Raw genomic sequence first — 25,009 nt, forward strand, 5'->3', positions numbered from 1 at the left:
AATGTTTGGTTGCATTCCCCAGGGAATCCATCATGCCATGGACTCTTGTTTTTTGGGAGGTTTTTGATCACTGCTTCAATCTCGTTACTGGTTATTGGCCTATTCAGGTTGTCAATTTCTTCCTGTTTCAGTCTTTGCAGCTTATAGGTTTCCAGGAAGGCCCCCATTTCATCCAGATTGCTCAGTTTATTGGCATAGAGTTGTTGATAATAATTTCTAATAATTATTTCTATTTCCTTGGTGTTAGTCGTGATCTCTCCCCTTTCATTCATCATTTTATTAATTTGGGTCCTTTCTCTTTTCTTTTGGATAAATCTGGCCAGTGGTTTATCAATCTTATTAATTCTTTCAAAGAACCAAGTTCTAGTTTCATTGATCTGATCTACTGTGTTTCTGGTTTCTAATTCATTGATTTCTGCTCTTATTTTAATTATTTTTCTTCTAATGCATGGCTTAGGCATCGTTTGTTGCTTTTTCTCTAGTTCTTTAAGGTGTAGAGTTAGTTGGTGAATTCGGGATTTTTCTATTTCTTTGAGAGAGGCTTGGATGGCTATGTATTTCCCCCTTAGGACCGCCTTTGCAGTGTCCCATAGGTTTTGGACCGATGTGTTTTCGTTCTCATTGATTTCCATGAATTGTTTAAGTTCTTCTTTGATTTCTTGGTTGACCCAAACATTCTTGAGCAGAGTGGTCTTTAGGTTCCAAGTGTTTGAATTTCTGCCAAATTTTTTCTTGTGATTGAGTTCCAGTTTTAGAGCATTGTGGTCTGAGAATATGCAGGGAATAATCTCAATCTTTTGGTATCGGTTGAGACCTGATTTGTGACCCAGTATGTGGTCTATTCTGGAGAAAGTTCCATGTGTGCTCGAGAAGAATGAGTATTCTGTTGTTTTAGGGTGGAATGTTCTGTAAATATCTATGAGGTCTGTCTGGTCCAATGTATCCTTCAAAGGTCTTGTTTCCTTGTTGATTTTCTGCTTAGATGATCTGTCCATTGCTGAGAGTCTAGTATTGAGGTCTCCTACAATTAATGTATTGTTATCAATATGACTCTTTATTTTGGTTAACAGTTGGCTTATGTAGATGGCTGTTCCCATGTTGGGGGCATAGATATTTACAATTGTTAGATCTTCTTGTTCGATAGACCCTTTAAGAATGATATAGTGTCCTTCTGTGTCTCTAATTACAGACTTTAGTTTAAAATCCAAGTTGTCTGATATAAAATTGCTACCCCAACTTTCTTTTGAGGTCCGCTGGCATGGAAGATTTATCTCCTTCCCTCACTTTCAGTCTGGATGTATCTTTAGGTTCCAAATGAGTCTCTTGTAGACAGCATATGGATGGGTCCTGTCTTTTTATCCAATCTGTAACCCTGTGCCGTTTTATGGGAGCGTTTAGGCCATTCACGTTGAGAGTGATTATTGAATGATGTGAATTAATTAGCATCATGTTGCCTGTGAAGACGTTGTTTTTATAGATTGTCCCTGTAAATTTCTGTTGTATATCACTCTTGGGGTCTTTCTCCTTTTATAGAACCCCCCCTTAATATTTCTTGCAGGGCCGGCTTAGTGGTCACATATTCTTTCAACTTCTGCCGGTCGTGGAAGCTCTGCATCTCTCTATCCATTCTAAATGAAAGCCTTGCCGGATAAAGTATTCTTGGCTGCATGGTCTTCTCGTTTAGTACCCTGAATATGTCTTGCCAGGCCTTTCTGGCTTGCCAGGTCTCTGTGGATAGGTCTGACATTATTCTGATGTTCCTCCCTCTGTACGTAAGGAATCTCTTCCCCCTAACTGCCCTTAAGATGGTTTCCTTGTTTCTAAGATTTGCGAGTTTTACTATTACATGCCGGGGTGTTGGCCTGTTTTCCTTGATCTTGGGAGGGGTCCTCCCTGCCTCTAGGACTCGAATGTTTGTTTCTTTCCCCAGATTAGGGAAGTTCTTAGCTAAGATTTGCTCAAATACATCTTCTAGTTCTCTCTCCCTCTCCACTTCCTCCGGGATTCCAATTATTCTAACATTGGAACGCTTCATGGTGTCACTTATTTCTCTGATTCTATTTTTATGTATTCTGAGTTGTTTTTCCCTTTCCTCCTCTTTTCCCTTTTTATCTATTATATTGTCTTGTAGGTCGCTTATTCTCTCTTCTTCCTCAGTTACCCAGCTGTTAGATTATCTAGATTGGATTGGATCTCATTGATAGCATTTTTAAGTTCTGCCAATTCACCTTTTATTTCTGCCCTTAGAGACTCTATGTTGCCATTCATTGATTTCTCCATTCTAGCCATTGTCTTCACAATTGCTAGCCTGAATTCCATCTCCAACATTTTGGTTATATCTGCATCCATTTGTAAATATGCAACATAAGTCATAATCTCTGAGTCTTTTCTGTTTTGGGGGCTCCTCCTCCTAATCATTCTGTTGATGGGTGGTTGAGGGAATGTATATAGTCCAAATTATTTACCAGAACCCAAGCAAGATGCACCTGTTTTCTTGGGACCTTAGGGTTGCTGGCCTCTTGTTTTCCCAGCCTGTCATCTGCGGGAGGGGCCTGCCGCACTGTTACTCAGGCAACCCTGTTTGGGCGGAGTTGCTCTGCGCCCTTGTGGCGGCGGATGGGCTCAGTGGGAACCAGTTTTTTGGAGCTTTTGTTCTCTGGTGCCTTTCCCTGGCGGCTTTCCCCGTCTCTTTCATGAGTCAGAGCAGAAGAGACCGTTTCCAACCCTCTGCCTCAGAGCAGAGAGACCGCAGTCTGTTCTTCAGTGAACTCTCCAGGCCACAGTGTCTCTGTTTCTGTCCGTGCTGCTATAAACTGCAGCGTCCTGTGTTGTGTGCCCCTCCGCTGCGCTCCCAGTCCTGCCTCCAGGTCGGGGCACGTCTCTGTCCTTTGTGCTTCTAAAACTGCCAGTTGCTCCCAGTTCGCGCGCGCGCGCGCCTCCACCACTTGGGGTTTCCATCCCGGGGGTTGTAGTTCACTGGCGTGACCTCGGTGCACCGGGTTTCCTTCTCAGAGGCTGCAGTTCACGTGCGCGCGACTGTCCGTCCGGGTTTCTGTCTGGGGGGCTGCAGTTCGCGTGCGCGCGACCCCGCCGGTCTGGTTTTCCACCCCGGGGGCTGCCCTAAAGTCCTTTCCCGACTCTACCGGTCTGCGATTCTGTGCCCCGTCCGCAGCGGGCGAGGCTCTCTCTCACCACCGGTGTGGGATCACCACGGCCAGGCATCTTCCCGCTGTCGTTTATCCTCCGATATCTGCCCACCGAATCACGGCTCTCCGCTTCGTACCTCAAAAGCAACCGCCTACGATATTCTGTTTGTAGAGATCCAGATCTTCTTACATTTCAGGCTGGTTTCGTGGGTGTTCAGAGTGGTCTGGTAGATATCCCCCTCAATTTCAGGGACCAGCTGAAATAGGGTCCCCTACTCCTCCGCCATCTTCCCGCCCCCCCGTAATCTATGTTTTATATCCTGGGATGCCAGAGTTTTTGTTGAAAGCCAAAACTGTAGGTTTCTAAAGCTTCATTCCCCCTGTGTATTATTCAAGTCAGAAATTACATTTCTATACCCTTTTTGCCCAATAACATATATTTTTCGTTACATTTTAAATGCTTTTGTCTTTTAAATGCATAGAGAGCAAACCTAGAGTTACAAACCAAAATTATAATAATAGTGGGTTTTATATTTGCCCCGTATATATCTTTTCAATAGGTATTTATTTATTCATACATCTTTGAGTTACTCTATAGCATCCTTTCATTTTATCCTGAACACCTTCCTTTAGCATTCCTTGTCTAGTTGTAATGAACTCCCTCAGTTTAGGAATGTTTCAATTTCTCCTTCTTTTTTGAAGGATATTTTGTTTGCTATGAAGTTCTCAGCTGACAGTTATTTTATTTGAAGACTTTAAAATATATTATCCGGGTGCTTGTGTGGCACAGTCGGTTAAACATCTGACTCTTGGTTTCGGGTCAGGTCATCATCTCTGGGTCTTGAAATCAAGTCCCATATTGGTCTCCATGCTCTACATGCAGTTTGTTTAAGACTTTCCCTCCCTCTGTTCCTCCTCCTTGTACTTGCTCACTCTCACTCACTCTAAAAAATAAATAAGTAAACCTTAAAAAACTATTACAACACTACCGTCCGGCCTCTGATAATGTTATTGATGATCCCTGTATCTGACAGGTTCTCTCTAGCTATTTTCAAGATTCTCTTTGTCTTTGGCTTTCAAAGCTTTGATTATAATGTGCTGAGTCTGGGTCTCTTTTAGTTTATCTCAGTTCTGATTTGTTGCATTCCTTGGATTTGTAGGTTCTGGTCATTACTCACTTTTGTGGAGTTTTGGGCCAGTGTTTCCTCAAATAATCTTTCAGCCCCTTTTTCATTGTCGTCTTTGACTCTCATAATGTATATGTTGGTGCACTTGATCGTGTCCCACAAGTCCCTTAGTCTTTCATTTTTCTTTATTCTTTTTTCTTTCTGCTCCATAGGTTTGTAATTTCAGTTGTCACCTTCATGTTTGTTAATTATTCTGTATGCTAATACTATTGTTAAATCCCTTTTGTATTTTTATTTGTTTTTTTATTTAAGTATAGTTAACACACAGTATTTTAGTTATTTCAGGTGTACAGTGTAGTGATTCAACAACTTTACATTATAATATGCCCAACATCACTGATCATCAGGAAAATGTACGTCAAAGCTACATTGAAATACCACCTCACACCTGTCAGAATGGCTAAAATGAAAACCCCAAGAAACAAAGTGTTGGCAAGGCTGTGGAGAAAATGAACCCCCTTGCACTGTTGGTGGGAATGGAAATTGGTGAAGCCATTTTGGGAAACAGTATGGAAGTTCCTCAAAAAATTAAAAATAGTACTACCCTATGATCCAGGAATCACACTACTGGGTATTTACCCCCAAAATATAAAAGCACTAATTCAGAGGGATACATGCACCACTGTGTTTGTTGCAGCATTATTTGCAGTAGCCAAACTATGGAAGCAGCTCAAGTGTCCATCGATAGATGAATGGATAAGAAAAAGTGTTACATATACGCATGGAATATTATTTAGCCATAAAAAGAATGAAATCTTGCCATTTGCAACGACGTGGCTAGAGATAGAGAGTATAATGCTGATCAAAATAAGTCAGCTAGAGAAAGACAAATACCATATGATCTCACTCCTTTGTCCAAATTTAAGGAACAAATAAGTAAAGGAAAAAAAGAGAGACAAACCAAGAAACAAGACTCTTAATTATAGAGAACAAACTGATGGTTTCCAGAGGGGAGGTGGGCAGGGGTGTGGGGGAAATACGGGACGAGGAATAAAGAGTACACTTTATGATGGTGAAAAAAAAATGAAATGATAAAAAAGGTAAATTATCTCCTCCCACATTTAGGATGAAGATTCACTAATTCTCAATCCAAAGACAGTACTTAATAAAAAAAAATATCATGCAAATCACTAATGAACATATGGTTCCAAAGTCTTAATTACAGCGATGTATATTATTTTTCTAGTGATGTGTTAGAATATTATCAAAAACAGCCTCTTAAGACAATATTATTATGTCTCAGTCCTATAAGTCAGGAATTTCAGAGTGGCTTAACTGAGTATGGCTCTACTGGGTTACCTGCTCAGTGTCTCACTGAGTAGACATTAAGGTTTTAGCCAGGGCTCAGATTTTCATATAAGACTTTCTGTCCTTTTTAATCTCTCTTTTGGTCAGAATTCAGTTTTTTGTTTTTTGTTTTTTTTTTTAAAGATTTTATTTATTTATTTGACAGAGAGAGACACAGTGAGAGAGGGAACACAAGCAGGGGGAGTGGGAGAGGGAGAAGCAGGCTTCCCGCAGAGCAGGGAGCCCGATGCGGGGCTCAATCCCAGGACCCTGGGATCATGACCTGAGCTGAAGGCAGACGCTTAACGACTGAGCCACCCAGGCGCCCCCCCCTTTTTTTTTTTTAAAGATTTTATTTATTTATTTGACAGAGAGAGACACAGCGAGAGAGGGAACACAAGCAGGGGGAGTGGGAGAGGGAGAAGCAGGCTTCCCGCAGAGCAGGGAGCCCGACGCGGGGCTCGATCCCAGGACCCTGGGATCATGACCTGAGCTGAAGGCAGACGCTTAACGACTGAGCCACCCAGGCGCCCCTGAATTCAGTTTTTTGTAGTTGTAGCACTGAGATCCTTAGCTCCTAGACATTTCTCTGCAACATGGCTGGCTTCAAGACTAGTAAAAGAACATTTCTTACACTTTTGAAGGGCTCATTTTGATTAGGTCTGGCCCACCTAGGAGAATCCTCTTTTTGATTAAGTCAAACCCATCATAATTACAGATCTCAGCCACCCTCAACGGCTTCGGACTGTACAGGATATTTACACCAGAGGATGGGATCTTAGGGACCATTTTTATGATTCTGCCTGCTACATCTTGCAAAAAGGACAAGACATCCAGGAAATTTTCCATTTTGATTAATGGATTTGCCCCATTAATATGAAGCTTGTACACATCCAAGCTAGCATACAATAAAAATTTAGTGAATATTTAGTCTATGTCAGTTACTTTGCATGCATTGTCTTATTTAATCTCCACAACAACCCCATGAAGGCTGTTTATAATCCTTCCCAGTTTGTAGGTGAAAAAACTGAAGCTTGGAGGGTTTAAGTAACTTGTTAAAATGGAGTTTGGATCTAAATGGCCCATGGTATTTATACTCCACCATGGTGTCACCTAGTATTAATCTTGATTTGTCTATCATTTACACTTCTATGTAAGTGCAGTATCTACTCAGGTAATTTATCACAGATTTGTGACTCATAATTTTTTTACATTCAGTAATGATAATGTAGGGGCGCCTGGGTGGCTCAGTCATTAAGCGTCTGCCTTCGGCTCAGGTCATGATCCCAGGGTCCTGGGATCGAGCCCCGCATCAGGCTCTCTGCTCTGCGGGAAGCCTGCTTCTCCCTCTCCCACTCCCCCTGCTTGTGTTCCCTCTTTCGCTGTGTTCCTCTCTGTCAAATAAATAAAATCTTAAAATAAATAAATTAAAAAAATAATGATAATGTAGTTACAGTTTAAAAAAGAGAGTATCCTTTTAAAGAGACATTTAAAAACATTTACAGATGAAATTCTGTGCTTTCTCACGTTTGCTTCAAAATCATTTGTGGGATCTTTGGAGTTGGAGAATGAGTAGGAGGCTGTCGGTGAAAAAAAAACTGACCAGAAGTTGATAATATTTGAAGCTGGATAATGGGGAACCGGGTTTATTATGCTATTCTATTTTTTTTTTACATTTGAAAATTTCTATGGTGAATATTAAGTAATCCATAGTTACAGTTCTAAATAAGAAAGTACTGGGTAAATGTATTCCTTAAATATCATGATGTCTGTATTTTTAAAATCGTGAATCTTATAAAAAACAAAATCATGAATCTTTATTGGTTTTCATGGAATCATAAAAGTGTTTGTTTATACAAGCATTTCCTTTATTAAAGTAGTACTGTGTAGTGGTTAAGAGCAAGGACTCTAGTGTCTGACCCTCTGGGTATCTTAGTGCTGTAATACTTAAGAGTTGTATGACTTTGTGTAAGTTATTTAACTTCTGTGTCCTTCACTTCTTTTTATTTGTAAAATGGGAATATTTGTACCTACCTTATGCAGTTCTTGGGTGTAGTATGTAATGGATAGATATTGGGTTAAGACAGCAAAAAATGCATACACATACATGTATTCATTTGTATATATAAGTTTTTTCTTAAATAGGAAACTTGAGATAATTGTTTCCCTTTTGCATTAGAGGATATTTTATGTTTTTGTAATGTTTTTTGAGCCCGTGGTTCTCAAACCAATGTTTCTAAAAGGTTTTCCCTTTCACAACACATATTTATGCTGTTTTGCAGTGGGAGTCGTTTGGCATTTTGGGTGGAACAGTTCTTGTTTGGGACTTTTACGTTATTGAACATCTGTATTTACTTTCCCCTCTGCCTACATTAAATACCAGTCCTGACCAGTCTTTGTGACAACCTTAAGTGCCTTTGCACATTTTCAGATGTCTTCTAGAAAAATAGAACCATCCTTGTTTGGGAGCCATGGGTCTATTAAAATTTGTAGGGTGCTATTATAGTTTATTTTAGAGCACTGGTTTTCTCACAGCTCTGCCTGTCATGTGTGTTGGCATATATTGGGTGAGAACTGATGAGCTTAATTACTGATATTTCCATAGTGGTTCAAAGTCTTGTACAAGTATTAATTTTGGAAAACATGTGTTAACCTGTGATCTGTCCTGATCTTAATTGAACCAAAATATTGGATGTGTGGTGTGTAAGTCGATGGGTTTATATTTTGGAAAATTTGCCTTAGTAATACTAATACTCCACCATTGCTTGAAAGATTGCTATGAGTTAGCTAACTGTAATTCCCTTTCTTGTAGGTGATAGAAATTGAAGATGCTTCACCCACCAAATGTCCAATAACAACCAAGTTGGTTTTAGATGAAGATGAAGAAACCAAAGAACCTTTAGTGCAGGTTCATAGAAATATGGTTATCAAATTGAAACCACATCAAGTAGATGGTAAGAAACAATTATATGATTAAAGCATTTTTTTTTTTAAGTAGGCTCCTTGCCCAGCATGGAGCTCAATGTGGGGCTTGAACTCATGACCCTGAGATCAAGACCAGAGCCTAAATCAAGAGTCGGATGCCTAACCAACTGAGCCAGGTGCCCCATGATTAAAGCATTTTTAATTACATTGTACCAATATTTGGTGTCTCCTGTGTGCCTCGCATTCTGCTAAGCACTAGAGGCACATTGGTGAGGAAAACAAATGTGAACCCAGCCCGCTACGGAGCTCATAAATAAATGAGGAGAAACAATTGAATGATTGCCAAAAAAAAATAATTGTTATAGGAGGGGAAATAAGTGCCACATATAAATGGGTATATATAGCAAGTGGGTTTCATATAGTCTGCAATGGTTGGGTTAAGGGCAGCTGCAGGGTAGGGAGAGATACCACTGTTAGCTAAAAGCCTTCTTTAGGAAATGCTATTTCAACATTTTTTCAGGTATGTTTGTTAATAATATTCTGACATTGGTATTTTGAAAGATACCAAATTATCCGTGTTCTCTGTTTTGTTAAAGTGGAAACAGTAAGTCAGTTTTGAGTGTGTATGTGAATGAATTCATAAGGGAAGTTCTACAATTCTGCTCCTTGGGTAGTGAGCCCCCTTTCTTGTTTAGTCTTTACTATTGAATAAAAGGAGAAATAATAAATTATCTCCTGGGTAGTTTTCCTAATCAACTCAATAAACCTTAAAGAATATATGATAGGAATCTATAAATTAGATAAAATTTTAGATAACATTTCTATATTAGAGTATTCATATGTTTCTTCAGATTGTCCCAGGGAATGAAGGTTTGCTGTGCTAGAATAGATGAATGAAGGAAAGTCGCCCTGTTGTATGCTTCAGTTTACTATCTTTTTTTTTTTCTAATTAACCTTATTGAGGGTGGGGGCATTTCATATATAATTATGAGATTCTTTATCTCATTTTAAAATTCTGTTTCTTAGAAGTTTTAGTTGTTTTTGATGTGTGTATGAAGGAAGATTTTTAACTTGGATCTTTAAATTTAATTTAATGAAGCTATCATTTTTAGGTGTTCAGTTTATGTGGGATTGCTGCTGTGAATCTGTAAAAAAAACAAAGAAATCTCCAGGTTCAGGATGCATTCTAGCACACTGCATGGGCCTTGGTAAGACTTTACAGGTAAGAACATGAAGGTATCCTGTTCTTGTGCATTCATGATTTCAAGATTATATATTGGATTCTATTCTGTGTCCCAGGCAGAGTTACAGGGTCTGGAGATATAGCAGCCAGTAAACAAGAATAACAAGATACCTCTCTCAGGAAGCTTATATTGTAGTGCAGTTGAGAGATTTTAATCAAATAAGAAATATGTACTTTCAGGTAGTAAGTGTTCAGAGAGAATAGAGAGGGAATGCAACTTTAAGGAGGTGATGTATGAGCAGAGATCCTAATGAAGTGAAGGAATGGGGTTACAAGGCATAGCCAGTAAAAACTGCAAAGATTCTGAGGTGGAAATGAACTTCCTTACAATTTTTAATAGTCTGTGATCCTATAGTAATGAGAATGTAAAATATTTTTCATTATTAAAATACTGAATTTCTGATTGGCAGGACTTGTAGCCGAGATGACATTAGTGAATATATATGTAATATATATATTTTTAAATATATATGTAATATTAAGCCATGAGATAATTACAGATTGAGTGAGTCAGAACACCTTATTTTTTATTTTTTAACCATTTTAACCAATTTTCTTGGCTTTTAAGGTTCTTTTTTGTTCTCAGATTTTATTGAAATTCAAGTTACTTAACATATAGTGTAGTATTGGTTTCAGGAGTAAAATTTAGTGATTCATCACTTACATATAACACCCAGTGCTCATCACAATGAGTGCCCTCCTTAATGCCCATCACCCATTTAGCCCATCTTCCAACCCCACCTCACCTCCCTTCCAACAACCCTCTGTAGTTAACTCTGTTATGGTTTGCCTGCCTCTCAGGCTTTATCCTGTTTCTTTTCCTTCCCTTCCACTATGTTCATCTATTTTGCTTTTTAAATTCCACATATGAGTGAAGTCATTTGGTATTTGTCTTTCTCTGACTGGCTTATTTCACTCTAGTTCCATCCATGTCCTTGCTAGTGTGGCAACATTTCATTCTTTTGATGGCAGAGTAATATTCTATTGTATATATTTACCATATCTTAATTATCCATTCATCGGTTAATGGACATTTGGGCTCTTTCCATAATTTGGCTATTGTTGATAGTGTTGCTATAAACATAGGGGTGCATGTGCCCCTTCGAACAGTAGTTTTGTTATCCATTGGATAAATACCTAGTAGTACAATTGCTGGGTCGTAGGGTAGTTCTATTTTTAACTTTTTGAGGAACCTCCATACTGTTTTCCAGAGTGGCTGCACCAGTTTGCATTCCCACCAACAGTGTAAGAGCATTCCCCTTTCTCTGCATCCTCGCCAACATCTGTTGTTTCCTGATTGTTAATTTTCTCCATTCTGACCCGTTTGAGGTGGTATCTCATTGTGGTTTTGATTTGTATTTCCCTGATGATAAATGATGAGCGTTTTTTCATGTCTTCTTTGGAGAAATCTCCGTTCATGTCTTCTCACCATTTCTTAACGGGATTATTTATTTTTTGGGTGTTCAGGTTGATAAGTTTTTTATAGATATTGGATGCTAGACCTTTATCCAATATGTCATTTGCAAGTGTCTTCTCCCATTTGGTAGGTTGCCTTTTAATTTTGTTGTTTCCTTCACTGTGCAGAAGCTTTTTATCTTGATGAAGTCACAGTAGTTCATTTTTGCTTTTGTTTCCCTTACCTCTGTAGACATGTCTGGTAAGAAGTTGCTATGGCTGAGGTCAAAGAGGTGCTGCCTGTTTTCTCCTCTAAGACTGTGATGGTTTCCTGTCTCACATTTAGGTCTTTCATCCATTTGAAATTTATTTTTGTGTATGGTGGAAAAAAGTTGTCCAGTTTCATTCTTTTGCATGTTGCTGTCCATTTTTCCCAGCACCATTTGTTGAAGAGACTGTCTTTTTTCCATTGGATATTCCTTTTTGCTTTGTCAGAGATTAGTTGACCATATAGTTGTGGGTCCATTTCTGGGTTTTCTCTTCTGTTCCATTCCTCTATGTGTCTGTTTTTGGGCCAGTACCATACTGTCTTGATGATTACAGCTTTGTAATACAGCCTGAAGTCTGAAATCATGATGCCTCCAGCTTTGCTTTTCCTTTTCAAGATTGCTTTGGCTATTTGGGGTCTCTTGTGGTTCCATACACATTTTAGGATTGTTTGTTCTAGCTCTGTGAAAAATGCTAATGGTAATTTGATAGGGATTGCATTAAATGTGTAGATTGCTTTCGGTAGTATAAACATTTCGACAATATTTGTTCTTCCTATCCATGAGAATGGAATGTTTTTCCGTTTCTGTGTGTCCACTTCAATTTCTTTCATAAGTGTTCTGTAGTTTTCAGAGTGCAAAGCTCTTACAAGAGGTTAGGCTATTCCTAGTTGTCTTATGTTTTTTTGGTGCAATCGTAAATGGGATCAGTTCCTTGATTTCTCTTTTTGCTGCTTAATTATTGGTGTATAGACATGCAGCAGCATTCTGTAAATTGATTTTATATATTGACGCTGCTGAATTTGTATATCAGTTCTATCAATTTTTTGTTGGAGTCTTTTGGGTTTTCTACAGAGTATTGTGTTGTCTGCAAAGACTGAAAGTTTTCCTTCTTCCTTGCTGATGTGGATGCCTTTTATTTCTTTTTGTTGTCTGATTGCTGAGGCTAGCATTTCCAGTACTATGTTAAACAATAGTGGTGAGAGTGGAATCCCTGTTATGTTCCTATCCTTAGGGGGAAACTCTTCAGTTTGTCCCCATTGAGGATGATATTAGCTGTGAGTCTTTCATGGATGGCCTTTATGATGTTGAGGTAGGTTCCAATCTTTCCCTACTTTCTTGAGGATTTTTATCAAGAAAGGATGCTGTATTTTGCCATGCCTTTTCTGAATCTGTTGAGAGGATGATATGGTTCTTATGCTTTCTTTTATTAATGTGGCATATCACATTGATGGATTTGTGGGTATTGAACTACCCCTGCATTGGCTTTTAAGTTTTTAATTCCATTCAGTTAATGTATAGTGTTATGTTAGTTTGAGGTATACAATATAGTTATTCACTAATTCCATACATCACCCAGGGCTCATTATGACAAGTGCACCCCTTCATCCCCATCATCTACTAATTCTACCCCCTTACCACCCTCCCCTCTGGTTACCATCAGTTTGTTCTCTATAATTAAGGATCTGTTTCTTGATTTGTCTCTCTTTTTTTTTTCCTTTGTTCATTTTTTTTTGTTTCTTAAATTTCACATATGAGTGAAATCCTATGGTATTTTTGTTACTCTGACTGACTTATTACAGTTAGCATTTTGCTCTCTAGCTCTGTCCATGTTGTAGCAAATCAGAAGATTTCATTCTTACTTATGGCTAAGTAATATTCTTCTGTGTGTGTGTGTGTGTGTGTGTGTGTGTATCTCACATCTTTATCCATTCATCTATGGATGGACACTTGGGCAGCTTCCATATTTGGATATTGTAAATCATGCTTTTTTAAACATAGGTGTACATGTATGCCTTTGAATTTGTGTTTTTCTATTCCTTGGGTAAATACCCAGTAGTGTGATTGCTGGATTGTAGGGCAGTTCTATTTTTAACTTTTTGAGGAATCTCCATTCTGTTTTCCCACCAACAGTGCAAGATGGTTCCTTTTTTTCCACATTTTTGTCAACACTTCTTCATCTTGTGTTTTTGACTTTAGCCATTCTGACAGGGGTAAGGTTATATTTCATTGTTGTTTTGATTGCATTTCCTTGTTGATGAGTGATGTTTATCTTTTCTGTGTCTGTTGGCCATCTGTTTATCTTCTTTGGAAAAGTGTTTATCTTGTGTACATTTTTCAACTGGATTATTTTATTTTATTTTTTTTGGTGTTGAGTTTTAAAGGTTCTTTATATATTTTGGATACATAACCCTTTATCAGATATGTCCTTTGCAAATACCTTCTCTGATTCTGAAGGTTACCTTTTAGTTTGGTTGATTGTTTCCTTTGCTCTGCAGAAGCTTTCCATTTTGTTGAAGACCAATAGTTTATTTTTGCTTTTGTTTCCCTTGCCTCAGAGCCATATCTCTTAACATGTTCCTGCAGCCGATGTCAGAGAACCTACTGCTTGTGCTCTCTTCGAATATTTTTATGGGTTTAGGTCTCACATTTAGGTCTTTCATCCATTTTGAATTTATCTTTTTGTGTGGTGTAGGAAAGTGGTCCAATTTCTTTCTTTTGCATGTCACTGTCCAGTTTTCTCAACACCATTTCTTCAAGAGACTGTGTTTTTCTCATTGGATAGTCTTTCCTGGTTTGTCAAAGATTAATTCACCATATAATTGTGGGTTTATTTCTGGGTTTTCTATTCTGTTCAATTACTTTATGTGTATTTTTGTGCCAGTACCATACTATTTCGATTACTACAGCTTTATAATATAACCTTCATGTCTGGAATTATAATGCTTTTCTTTTTTTTTTAATGTTTGTTTATTTATTTTAGAAAGAGTAAGAGTGTGCATGAGCGGGGGAGGGGTATAGGGAGAGGTGGGGAGAGAATCCCAAGCAGACTCCCTGTTGAGTGTGGAGCCTGTCGTGGAGCTCTATCCCAAGACCTTGAGATCATGACCCAAGCTGAAACCAAGAGTCGGATGCTCAACCGACTGAGCCACCCAGGTGTACTTATGTTTTGCTTTTCTTTTTTCAGAAAAGATTACTTTGGCTATTGGGGATCCTTGTGGTCCATACAGATTTTAGGATTGTTTGTTCTAGCTCTGTGAAAAATGCTGGTGGTATTTTGATAGGGATTGTGTTAAATGTGTATGTTGCTTTGGGTAGTATAGACATTTTAACAATATTTGTTCTTCCAATCCATGAACATGGAATGTCTTTACATTTCTTCATCTTCAGTTTCTTTCATCGGTATTTTTACTTTTCAGAGTACAGGTCTTTCACCTCTGGTTAAGTTTATTCCTAGGTATCTTAATACTTTTGGTGCAATTGTAAATGGTATTGTTTTCTTAATTTCTGTTTCTGCCTCTTCATCATTGGTGTATAGAAATGCAACAGATTTCTGTTTGTTGATTTTGTGTCCTGTGACTTCCCTGAGTTTATCAGTTCTAGCAGTTTTTTGGTGGAGTCTTTCATATGTTCAGGTATGGTTCCTCTAAATCTACTTTGTTGAGGTTTTTATCATGAATGAATGTTGTAGTTTGTCAAATCTTTTTTCTGCTTCTGTTGAAATGATTATATGGTATTTATCCTTTCTTCTATTGTTGTGATGTATGACATTGATTGATTTGCCAGTATTGACTGACCCTTGCAGCCCAGGAATAAATTGCAATTGATCATGGTGTATGATTTTTGAAATGCATTGTTGGATTTGGTTCGCTAGCATTTTGTTGAGCATTTTTACATCAGTGTTTACCAGGGATATTAGCCTGTAGTTCTCCTTTTTAGTGATTTCTTTGTTTTTGGAATCAGGGTCATGCTGGCCTCATAGAGTGAATTTGGAAGTTTTTATTCCTTTTCTGTATTTTTTAGTAGTTCAAGAAGAATAGGTATTAATTCTTCTTTAAATGTTTGGTAGAATTCACCTATGAAGTCCTTTTTTCCTGCTCTTTAGTTTGTTAGGGTTTTTTTGATTACTGATTCAATTTCTTTGCTGGTTATGGTTGTGATTGAATTTTCTATATCTTCCTTTTTCAGTTTTGGCAGTTTATAGTTTTCTAGGAATTTATCCATTCTGGGTTGTCCATTTTTTTTAGTATGTAGTTTTTCATAATATTCTCTTATAATTGTATTTTTATAATGTCATTTGTTATTTCTCCTCTCTCATTTATAATTTTATTTACTTGAGTACTTTCTCTTTTTTTACTTCTCAGTCTAGCTAGAGGTTTATATATTTTCTAGCTTTTTTTTAAGGAACCAGCTCCTTGTTTCATTGATCTTTTCTATTGTTTTTTTTATTTTCTGAATCATTTATTTCTGCTGTAATTTTTATTATCGCCTCCCTTCTGCTTGTTTTAGTTTTGTTTGTTGCTCTTTTTCTAGCGTCTTTAGGTGTAAGGATGGGTTGTTTATTTCAGATTCTTCTTGCTTCTATTTTGTTCCATCTCAGGGGTTTTTGGTCATTGTGTTTTCATTTTCATTTGTTTTTCATGTAGTTTTTTATTTCTTTTATTTCCTGATTGACCCATTAATTGTTTAATAGTATGTTATATAATTTCCAAGTATTTGTTATTTTCTAGATTTTTTCTTGTGGTTGACTTCTAGTTTAATAGCATTTTGGTCAGAAAAGGTTTATGGTATGAATTCTGTTTTCTTGAGTTTGTTGAGGCTTGTTTTTTGGGCTAATATGTCATATTCTGGAGAATGTTTCATGCTCTTGAAAAGAATGTGTATTCTGCTGTTTCACGATGGAATGTTCTGCATGGATCTGTTAAATTCATCTGTTCCAATGTGTCATTCAGAGGCAGTGTTTCCTTGTTGGTTTTCTGTTTAGATGATCTGTCCATTGATGTAAGCGGGGTGTTAATATCTCCACTATTATTTTTTCTTTTTTTAAGATATTTATTGAGAGAGAGCACAAGCAGGGGGGAGCAATAGAGGGAGAGGGAGAAGCAGGCTCCCCGTTGAGCAGGGAGCCTGATGTGGAGCTTGATCCCAGGACCCTGAGATTATAACCTGGGCCAAAGGTAAATGCTTAACCGCCTGAGCCATCCAGACACCCCTATCCCCACTATTATTGTATTATTATCAATTCCTTTATGTTTGTTATTTATTGTTTTAGGTATTTGGGTGCTCCCATGTTGGGTGCATAAATATTCACGGTTGTTATATCTTCTTTTTAAATTTTTCCCTTTATGATTATATAGTGTCCTACTTTGTCCCTTGCTCCATCTTTGTTTTAAAGTCTGTTTTGTCTGATATAGGTATTGCTATTCTGGCTTTTTTTTTTTTTTTTTTTTTGACATCCATTTGTGTGATAGATGTTTTCTCCATCCCTTCACTTTTAATCATCAGGTTCATTTAGGTCTCAGATGGGTTTGTTATAGGTAGCATATGGATGGGTCTTTTTGTTTTTTTTTATCCATTCTGTCACCCTATGTCTTTTTTGGGAGCACTTAGTCCAGTTACATTCAAAGTAATTATTGATAGTTACGTATTTAGTGTCATTTTATTATTCATTTTGTGGTTGTTTCTGAAGATTTTCTTTGATTCTTTCTTGTCTTTTTCTCTTCCATGTTTTGCTGATTTTCTTTAGTGATATATTTGGATTTCTTTCTCTTTATTCTTTGCATGTTTATTAGTGGTTTTTGATATATGGTTACCATTAGGGTTTTATATAACTTCTGCATATAGCAGTCTGTATTAAGTTGACGGTCGTTTAAGTTCGAGCCCGTTCTTTACTCCTCTCTTCCACATGTTTTCAGTATATGGTGTCATATTTTACATCCTTTTATTTGTTCCTTTATTGATTTTTTACAGAAACATTTATTTTTAATCCTTTTGGTCTCTCCTTTCGACTGAGTCTCCTTTAATATTTCTTGCTACATTAGTTTTTCTATGTATGGTAAACTCTTTATTTCTCCTTCTATTTTGAATGATAGTCTTTCTGGATAGAGTATTCTTGGTCACACATTTTTCCCATTCAGCACTTTGAATATATCATGCCACTTTCTCCTTGCCTGCAAAGTTTCAGCTTTTAAGGCTGCTGGTAGCCTTATGGGTTTTATGTTACTTTCTTCTTTTGTCTTAGTGCTTTAAAAATTTTTTCCACTATATTTTGTCAATTTAATTACAGTATGTCTTGGTATGTGTCTGCTTTTGTTGACTTTGTTGGGAGTTCTCTGTGCTTCCTGGATTTGGATATCTGCTTCCTTTCCCAAATTAGGGAAGTTTTCAGCTATTATCTTTTTCAAATAAATTTTCTGCCCTCTTTTCTCTGTCATCTTTTTTTTTTTAAGATTTTATTTATTTATTTGACAGAGACACAGTGAGAGAGGGAACACAAGCAGGGGGAGTGGGAGAGGGAGAAGCAGGCTTCCTGTGGAGCAGGGAGCCTGACGCGGGGCTTGATCCCAGGACACCGGGATCATGACCCGAGCTGAAGGCAGACACTTAACGACTGAGACACCCAGGCACCCCTCTGTCATCTTCCTTTGGGATTCCTGTAATACAAAATGTTACTGTGTTTGATGGAGTCATTTCCCTATGTCTCTTCTCATTTTGCATAATATTTTTTTTTCTCTCTTTTGTTTAGTTTGATTACTTTACATTACTCTGTCTTCTAGGTCATTAATTTGTTTCTGCACTTCTTCCAGCCTGCTGTTCATTCCATCTAACCTGTTTTTCATTACATTTATTGAGCCCCACCCCGCCGTTTTTAGATTTTATTTATTTATTTGAGAGTGAGCGGGATAGACAGCATGGGGGGAGGTGGAGGGAGAAGCCAGCTCCCCACTGAGCAAGGAGCCCAGCATGGGGCTCCGTTCCAGGACCCTGGGAGATTCACTTAACTGACTGATCCACCAAGGCACCCCTCATTTCGTTTATTGAGCCTTTTATCTCTGCTGTGTTATTTCTTATCTCTCTGTTAAGGGTCTCACTCATGTCTTCCTCTCTTTTCACAAGTCCAGTAGGTATCCTTATGATCATTCCTTTAAATTATTTATCAGGCATATTACTTATATCTGTTTCACTTCGATCTGTGGTTGTGGCCTTGTTGTGTTCTTTCATTTGGGATAAATTTCTCTGTCTTCTCATTTTGTCTATGTCTCTGTGTGTGTTTCTGTGTGTTAGAAAAGTGAGCTCAGTCTCCTATTCTTTAGAGTAATGGCCTTATGAAGAAAAGGTCTTGTAGTGACGTGCCATATAGTGTCCCCTGTTCCCTAGGGTCTGGTGTTTGTGGGAGTGTCTCCAATGGGTGCTGCGTGTGCTTTGTTGTTTTGTTCCGGCCGCTTTATCCTTCACAGCAGCCGTCTGCACAGGCTCTCTTTGTCTGTTGTGGGCAGTGTTTGATTTCTTGCCGGAATGTGGCATCTTTTAACTAGGTGTGCTGAGGTCTGCTTGTGAAATGAGAAGTGTTGCAACTACTACTGAACTGAGATCCTGAAAACTCCCAGGTCGGGAGACACGGTGTGAACAGGGATTTGGGTTGGTCTTCTGGGGGAGAGGGCCTTCTGCCCCGGGACTAAGGGAAGCATGACCCAGAGGGGTGCTTCTGCTGGAATGTTGGCAGTTGGGGCTTAGTCTAAGCAAGTTAAGTAACAAGTGTCAGTGCTCTTCTGCTTCCCACAGGTGACCTTGTGCTTATGCTGAGGGGAGGGTTGGGAAGATGATGTTGCCAGGTTTCTTTGTTCCTGGAGGGGTCTCTTTGTGAATGCTATTTCCCTGGGATGTGGTCTGAGATGAGCGAGTACCCTCCCACTGTGTGCCCCAGGTACTCTTCATTTCGCTGTTTCTATGCTGTATGTCCGTGCACTGTTTGCCTTCTCTCCAAGAGCAGCACATTGTCCTCTGGGCTGTATCTCAGTCATGCCTGCTGACCTTTAAAACTCTGGACTTCAAGCCCCACTGGTTGCAAGAACTCACCAAATTCAGCCTCCTCACATTTCAAGCCAGTTGCTTTGGGGATTCATTTTCCCTCTGTGCTCCCCTGTGTGGTAGGCTGTCTTTTGTCCTTCTCCATGACCACATTTCCCTCCCCACCACAGTGGCCTTGAACCGTTTCTGTCCCAAACCACATCTCTGTACTTTCTACCTTCTTTGATGTGGCCTCTTCTCTACCTTCACTTGTGGCGTTTGTTCTGCCAGTTTCTTTAAGTTAATTTCTGGGATATTTATGATGATTTGATAGTTATTTTAATTGTGGGATGAGGCGAGCCTAGGGTCCTCGTACTCCACCTTCATCTTCCCAAGATACCAATTCAGAACACTTTAGAATGGAAAAATACCGTATAACACTGTTCTCTTCTAAATTGGCAATAGCAGTTTCTGAGTTTGTGGGGAGGGACATTGTGCAGAGACTAGGGACTTAGTCGTAGTTTTGGTATGGTTATTTCTTATATTCATATTATTATTATTGATCATAGGATCATGGAGCTTTAGAGTTGGAAGAACCTTATACATCATGTAATCAAACTCCGTCTTTTTATATATTATATCTCTTTCCCCATACTTTGCCTGGTATGGAAATTGTGACCTTTGGTTGGTTGCTTTATTGTTTAAAGGTAAAAGAAAACAAAACTAGTAAATTGTAAGATTGTTTTATTTTAACTTTCTTGCCGATATTTTAGTTGAAGATGGTAACTTAATTTGTTTTCTTGTAGGTGGTAAGTTTTCTTCATACGGTTCTTTTGTGTGACAAATTGGATTTCAGCACAGCTTTAGTGGTTTGTCCTCTTAATACCGCTTTGAATTGGATGAATGAATTTGAGAAGTGGCAGGAGGGATTAAAAGATGATGAGAAGCTTGAGGTATTATAATTTAAATATTTTCTTTTATTAAAATAATGACATGAAATTCATATAGTAAAAGAAAAAGATTTTTAATTACCAATTATGCATATTTCCATGGGAATATGCAGTATTCCTACATTCCTAATAGCTACCTTTAAGAATCTTTATTTTCCCACAAAAGGTCTCTGAATTAGCAACTGTGAAACGTCCTCAGGAGAGAAGCTACATGCTGCAGAGGTGGCAAGAAGATGGTGGTGTTATGATCATAGGCTATGAGATGTACAGAAATCTTGCTCAAGGAAGGAATGTGAAGAGTAGGAAACTTAAGGAAATCTTTAACAAAGCTTTGGTTGATCCAGGTAATATATTAACAGGCACTGAGATAAATAAGCAAGTTGAATAAAAAATATGCTGATGTTCTGTTTAACAAGCAACTACTAAGTATCTGGTTTTTGTTTCATTTGTCCTTCTGGTTTTTTCCTTCTTTCTGTTTCTTAGTATAATTTTATTAAGGTGAAAGCACTCTTAATGTTGCCAAATTTTCAGAATTCAGTTGCTGAGTCTGGAAGTGTTTGAGGTTTTTAGGGAGATCTTGTAAAACAACTAAAAATGCATCAGGTGCCTAAGTCACAATTGCAGTTTCTTCCAACTGTCTGAATATTAGATGGTAACAAGACCTCTCTCCATACTCTGGAAACAGTTAAATTTCTTTCCTAATTTTATGTCATTAGAAGAATTGCTGCATGTTTTTTTTTTCCCTGTGTTTTAAAGTGTTATCACTATGGAAGGTTAATATTTACAATACTGTCTAGCCTTATGACAGTAATTCTCATAATGCAAGATCCAAATATTTAATTCTTATTTGGCACTTGGAAAAGCAGCAAGTTGCATTATTCACAAAACTAATTAATTTTTAATTATTTGTATTTTTTTTAAACTTTATCTTACTTATCTAGTTACTTTGAAGCACTTATTGAGGCTTTAGATGTGTGTTAAGAAAGTCTAATTTTCACTTTTTCACTGTCAAAATAACAGTATTCTTTGGAATCCATCAATTTGCCTCCTTTTTATTAAATTTTATTTATTGTTTTCAGGTTTATTCAGATATAATGGACAGAGTTGTAAAATATTTAAAGTGTACAATGTATGATTTTGATAAATGAATACATTTTGGAAGTGTTACTGAGAGAATGAAAAGGAAAGAAGCCTCAGTTATTTTCACTGCCCACATTAAAGAATTACAGGAGAGGAAAATGAAAGAAAAGCAGAGCAAAGTTTTATTAAAGTATACCAAAGGAGGGATCGGCTACTCAAAAGAGACAAAGGCCCAGAAAACTCCTGGGTGTGGGCTTATATCAATTTTTTCTTTTGGGTGGGTCCTAGGGTCAAAACATTTGAGTGACAGGCCTGGATTATATAATGATGAGCCGACTATCCATGTCGTTTCCCAAAATATATTTGAAATGCCTTAATGGGGTAGGAAACCACAACATTATTTCTATTTTAGAGACATCGGTCAAATGAGGACAAGTGACTGCTTTCTGCACAAGTGCAACAAGCACAACAAACTTAACTCTAACTCTGTCGGGATGTTGTAACTGCAAACTGACTGCTAGATGTGTGGAATGGAGTGGTCCCTGGGTGGTCCTCAGTTGGGGGCTCTCTATCAGGACATCTGGTTCCATCCTCCTGTTGCTTAGGCCTAGCTTCCTGCCTAACAGAAGGATTCACCCCTTTGAGTTACACATCTATGACCTCACATAGTTACTACCACCATTTTTTTTGGTGAGAGCATTTAAGTTTTATTCTTTTAGCAAATTTTAATTATACAGTACAGTGTTATCAGCTATACTTACCATGTTGTAAATTAGATTCTCAGACCTTATTCATCTTATAACTGAATGTTTGTACTGTTTTGCCTCTTTTTTAAGATAATGATTTAATTAACGTGTACCAAAGTAACATTGCCATTGTAAATCTAAGGCTCAATAAGTTTATCAAGTATTTGTCTGAAAGTTCTGTGGTTTTATCGTCAGAGAACTTTAAGCTAGTGAATAGTATTGCAACAGATTTTTAAGAAGATTGCTTTGGAATAGGTAAAACAACAGTTTCAGGTGCTTAACATTGTGATTTGTTCATGAGGAAATAAATTTTTAAAAAATTAAAGCTTGACATGAAGAATAACATTTGTTATTTCCATGTAAATCATTTAGTGACATTTTAAAAATGTTTTACTTTGGAATAATTTTTTACAGAAAATTTGAAAGGATAGTAAAAATAAAAAACAACAAAAAAACAACTCCCATATTCCATGCACCCAGATTTCCCACTGTTAACATTTTACATTGCCATGGTAGATTTGTCAAAACTAAGAAATTGATACATTGTTGGCATATGTTAGTAACTAAACTCCAAACTGTATTTGAATTTCACCATTTTTCATGTCCACATTCTGTTCCAGGATCTGATCTAGGGTGTATTACACTGCATTTAATTGTCATGTCTCCACAGTCTTGTCTGGTCTATGACAACTTCTCAGTCTTTATTTTTCATTATCTTGTCAGTCTTGAATGTTGTGCAAGTAGTCTATAGAATGTTCACTAGTGTGTGTTTGTTGTTCTTCTTGTAATTAGACTGGGGTTATAGGTTTTTTAAAAAATTTACCAGAGGTGAAATACGTTTCTCATCACATCATATCCAGGGTACATTAGATCGACATGACATTACTGGATCTACTATTTTCACTTGTCTCTACTCTGTTCTTTGGAAGTCAGTCACAAAGTCTAGCTTACCCAAGTTGGGGGAAGGCAGAAATTAAGCTCTGTCTCCCTTAGTGGCCATTATCTGCACATAAAATTTGGAGTTTTTCTTTAAGAAAGATTTGTCCTTTCTACTTATTTATATAATCAATCATTGATTTATATCAGTACAGACTATTATTATTTTATATGTTAGAGTATAAACTAATGCTATGTTACTTATTTTGTTGTTCAAATTGTTCCAATTTGGGCATTGAGAGCTCTTTCAGGTTTGTAGATTGGTTCCTGTATCCCTTTAATATGTCATACTTTTTGTTGTTGTTTTAAGCACTTCATTACTTTCTGGTACTGTAAGGTACTCCGGGCTTATGTTATATTGTCTCTGCCTTCTGCCTCAGAATTAACCATTTCAGTAGTGTGCCATGGTGCCTTTTATTGAAAAATGGTGTTTACAAACCAAGATCTGGGTGCTTGGGAATGTTTGTTGCTATTGGAGTATCTTTGCTTCTAGGTCCTCTCAGCAGGTGATATGTGTACAAATCTGCATCTACACACAAATCTGTCCCTTTGTGTGTGAGTGCATAGAGATAAACTTGATTTCATAATGGTGTCTTCGAGTCTAATCCAGTATCAGTGTTCATTTTCACCTTCTTTGTTAATCTGTTACTTACTTTTCCAACTATGAGAATCCTGGCTACAGCTATCCACCATCCATTTATTTATTTGTCCAGACTCATTATACATGCAAAGTAATTTCGGAATTGTTAACCTGTACCTCTGTGAGAAACAAGTTTACCAACTATATATAGTACAGTGTTTATATGATTGTTTTTGTCTATGGCTTTATAATTTATAGTTAAAATATTTTCTAAAGTCACTTAGGTCAGTTCCTTTGTTTTATTATTTAGATACATTAAAGTTTATTCTTTGTAATGTGGAGTTTATTGGGCTTTGACAAACGAATAATCTGTTTATAACCTCATTACTATACTTGCCTTTTTTAATTCATACCACAGTTACTTACTTTAAGTCATGCTAAACATTTATTCATTGTGGTAGCTTGAATATTAATCTGCATTATCCCACATTTTAATTTAATGACTAGAGTTTATTGCGGTAAAAATACACATAACATAAAATCCATTTAACCATTTTAAAGTTTACAATTCAGTGGCATTTAATGTATTCACATGTTATGTAACTCTCACAACTATTCCCTTGAACTCCACAGCATTTTCATCACCTCAGAAAGAAATTCTGTACTCATTAGCAGTCATTCCCAAATGCCCTATCCACGGGAAACTACCAATGTACTTTTTGTCTCAGTGGATTTGCCTTTTCTGGACATTTCATAAAAATATTTCTGGACATTTTGTAAAAGTAAAATCATAAAATATCTAACTTTTTTCACTTAGGGTAAGGCTTTCAAGTTTTATTTGTGTTGTAGCATGTTACCAGTACTTCAATCCTTTATGCACACACAGAATATTAATTTAAGGTAGCTTGATTTAAACAATAAAATAGACCTATGTAATTATATAAAATAATGACAAATTTCCATGGTGTATTGAACTATTTCAGTCAGGCTTTATTTTTGAACAGGAGAACTTTTGTCTAAGCCTCTTGCTAAATCCCTTTTCTTCCACTCTCCAGAGCCTTATGACTACATTCTCCCTGTACTTTGTCTAGAATGATTTCTACAGTAGCTATTTTCAAATCCTACCACCTCATTGGAATGAGGTTTTCCAGAAAATACATTTCCAAGATTATTAAAACTTATTTCTTTTAAACATTAAAGATTTTAAAACTTTTTAATGTTAGCATGTTATATACATTCCTATCTTAGTAAATAGAATATGAATAACATCTTTTAGCTTTTTTGTTGACTCAGGATTATTGATGAATATATTTACTTTTATTCTTTCTTCCTACTTTTATTCCCTCAGATATCTTTACTAAGGATAGGGTCCCCTTTCCTTTCATTGTCACACTAATAAATAGTTCTTTTTAAGTTAAATTATAAAAGCAATACATGTTCTTGAGCAAAATATAAACAGAAGGAAAAGGTGTATATTAAA

At 37.2% G+C, this 25,009-nt stretch overlaps 1 protein-coding gene across 6 annotated transcripts in view; it reads left to right on the forward strand.

Annotated features, from left to right (window-relative positions):
* Window positions 1-25,009, forward strand: part of LOC118544892 (transcriptional regulator ATRX) — a 303,532-nt gene that overhangs the window by 173,655 nt on the left and 104,868 nt on the right. For all 6 annotated transcript variants that reach the window (XM_078064338.1, XM_078064341.1, XM_078064339.1 and 3 more), the window contains 4 exons: window positions 8,433-8,574; window positions 9,658-9,767; window positions 20,044-20,190; window positions 20,354-20,531. In XM_078064338.1, the coding sequence (XP_077920464.1) occupies window positions 8,433-8,574; window positions 9,658-9,767; window positions 20,044-20,190; window positions 20,354-20,531 (577 nt within the window). The remainder of the gene's footprint in view (window positions 1-8,432; window positions 8,575-9,657; window positions 9,768-20,043; window positions 20,191-20,353; window positions 20,532-25,009) is intronic.

The sequence above is a fragment of the Halichoerus grypus genome, chromosome X (genome assembly GCF_964656455.1).
Source record: "Halichoerus grypus chromosome X, mHalGry1.hap1.1, whole genome shotgun sequence".
Taxonomy (NCBI): domain Eukaryota; kingdom Metazoa; phylum Chordata; class Mammalia; order Carnivora; family Phocidae; genus Halichoerus; species Halichoerus grypus.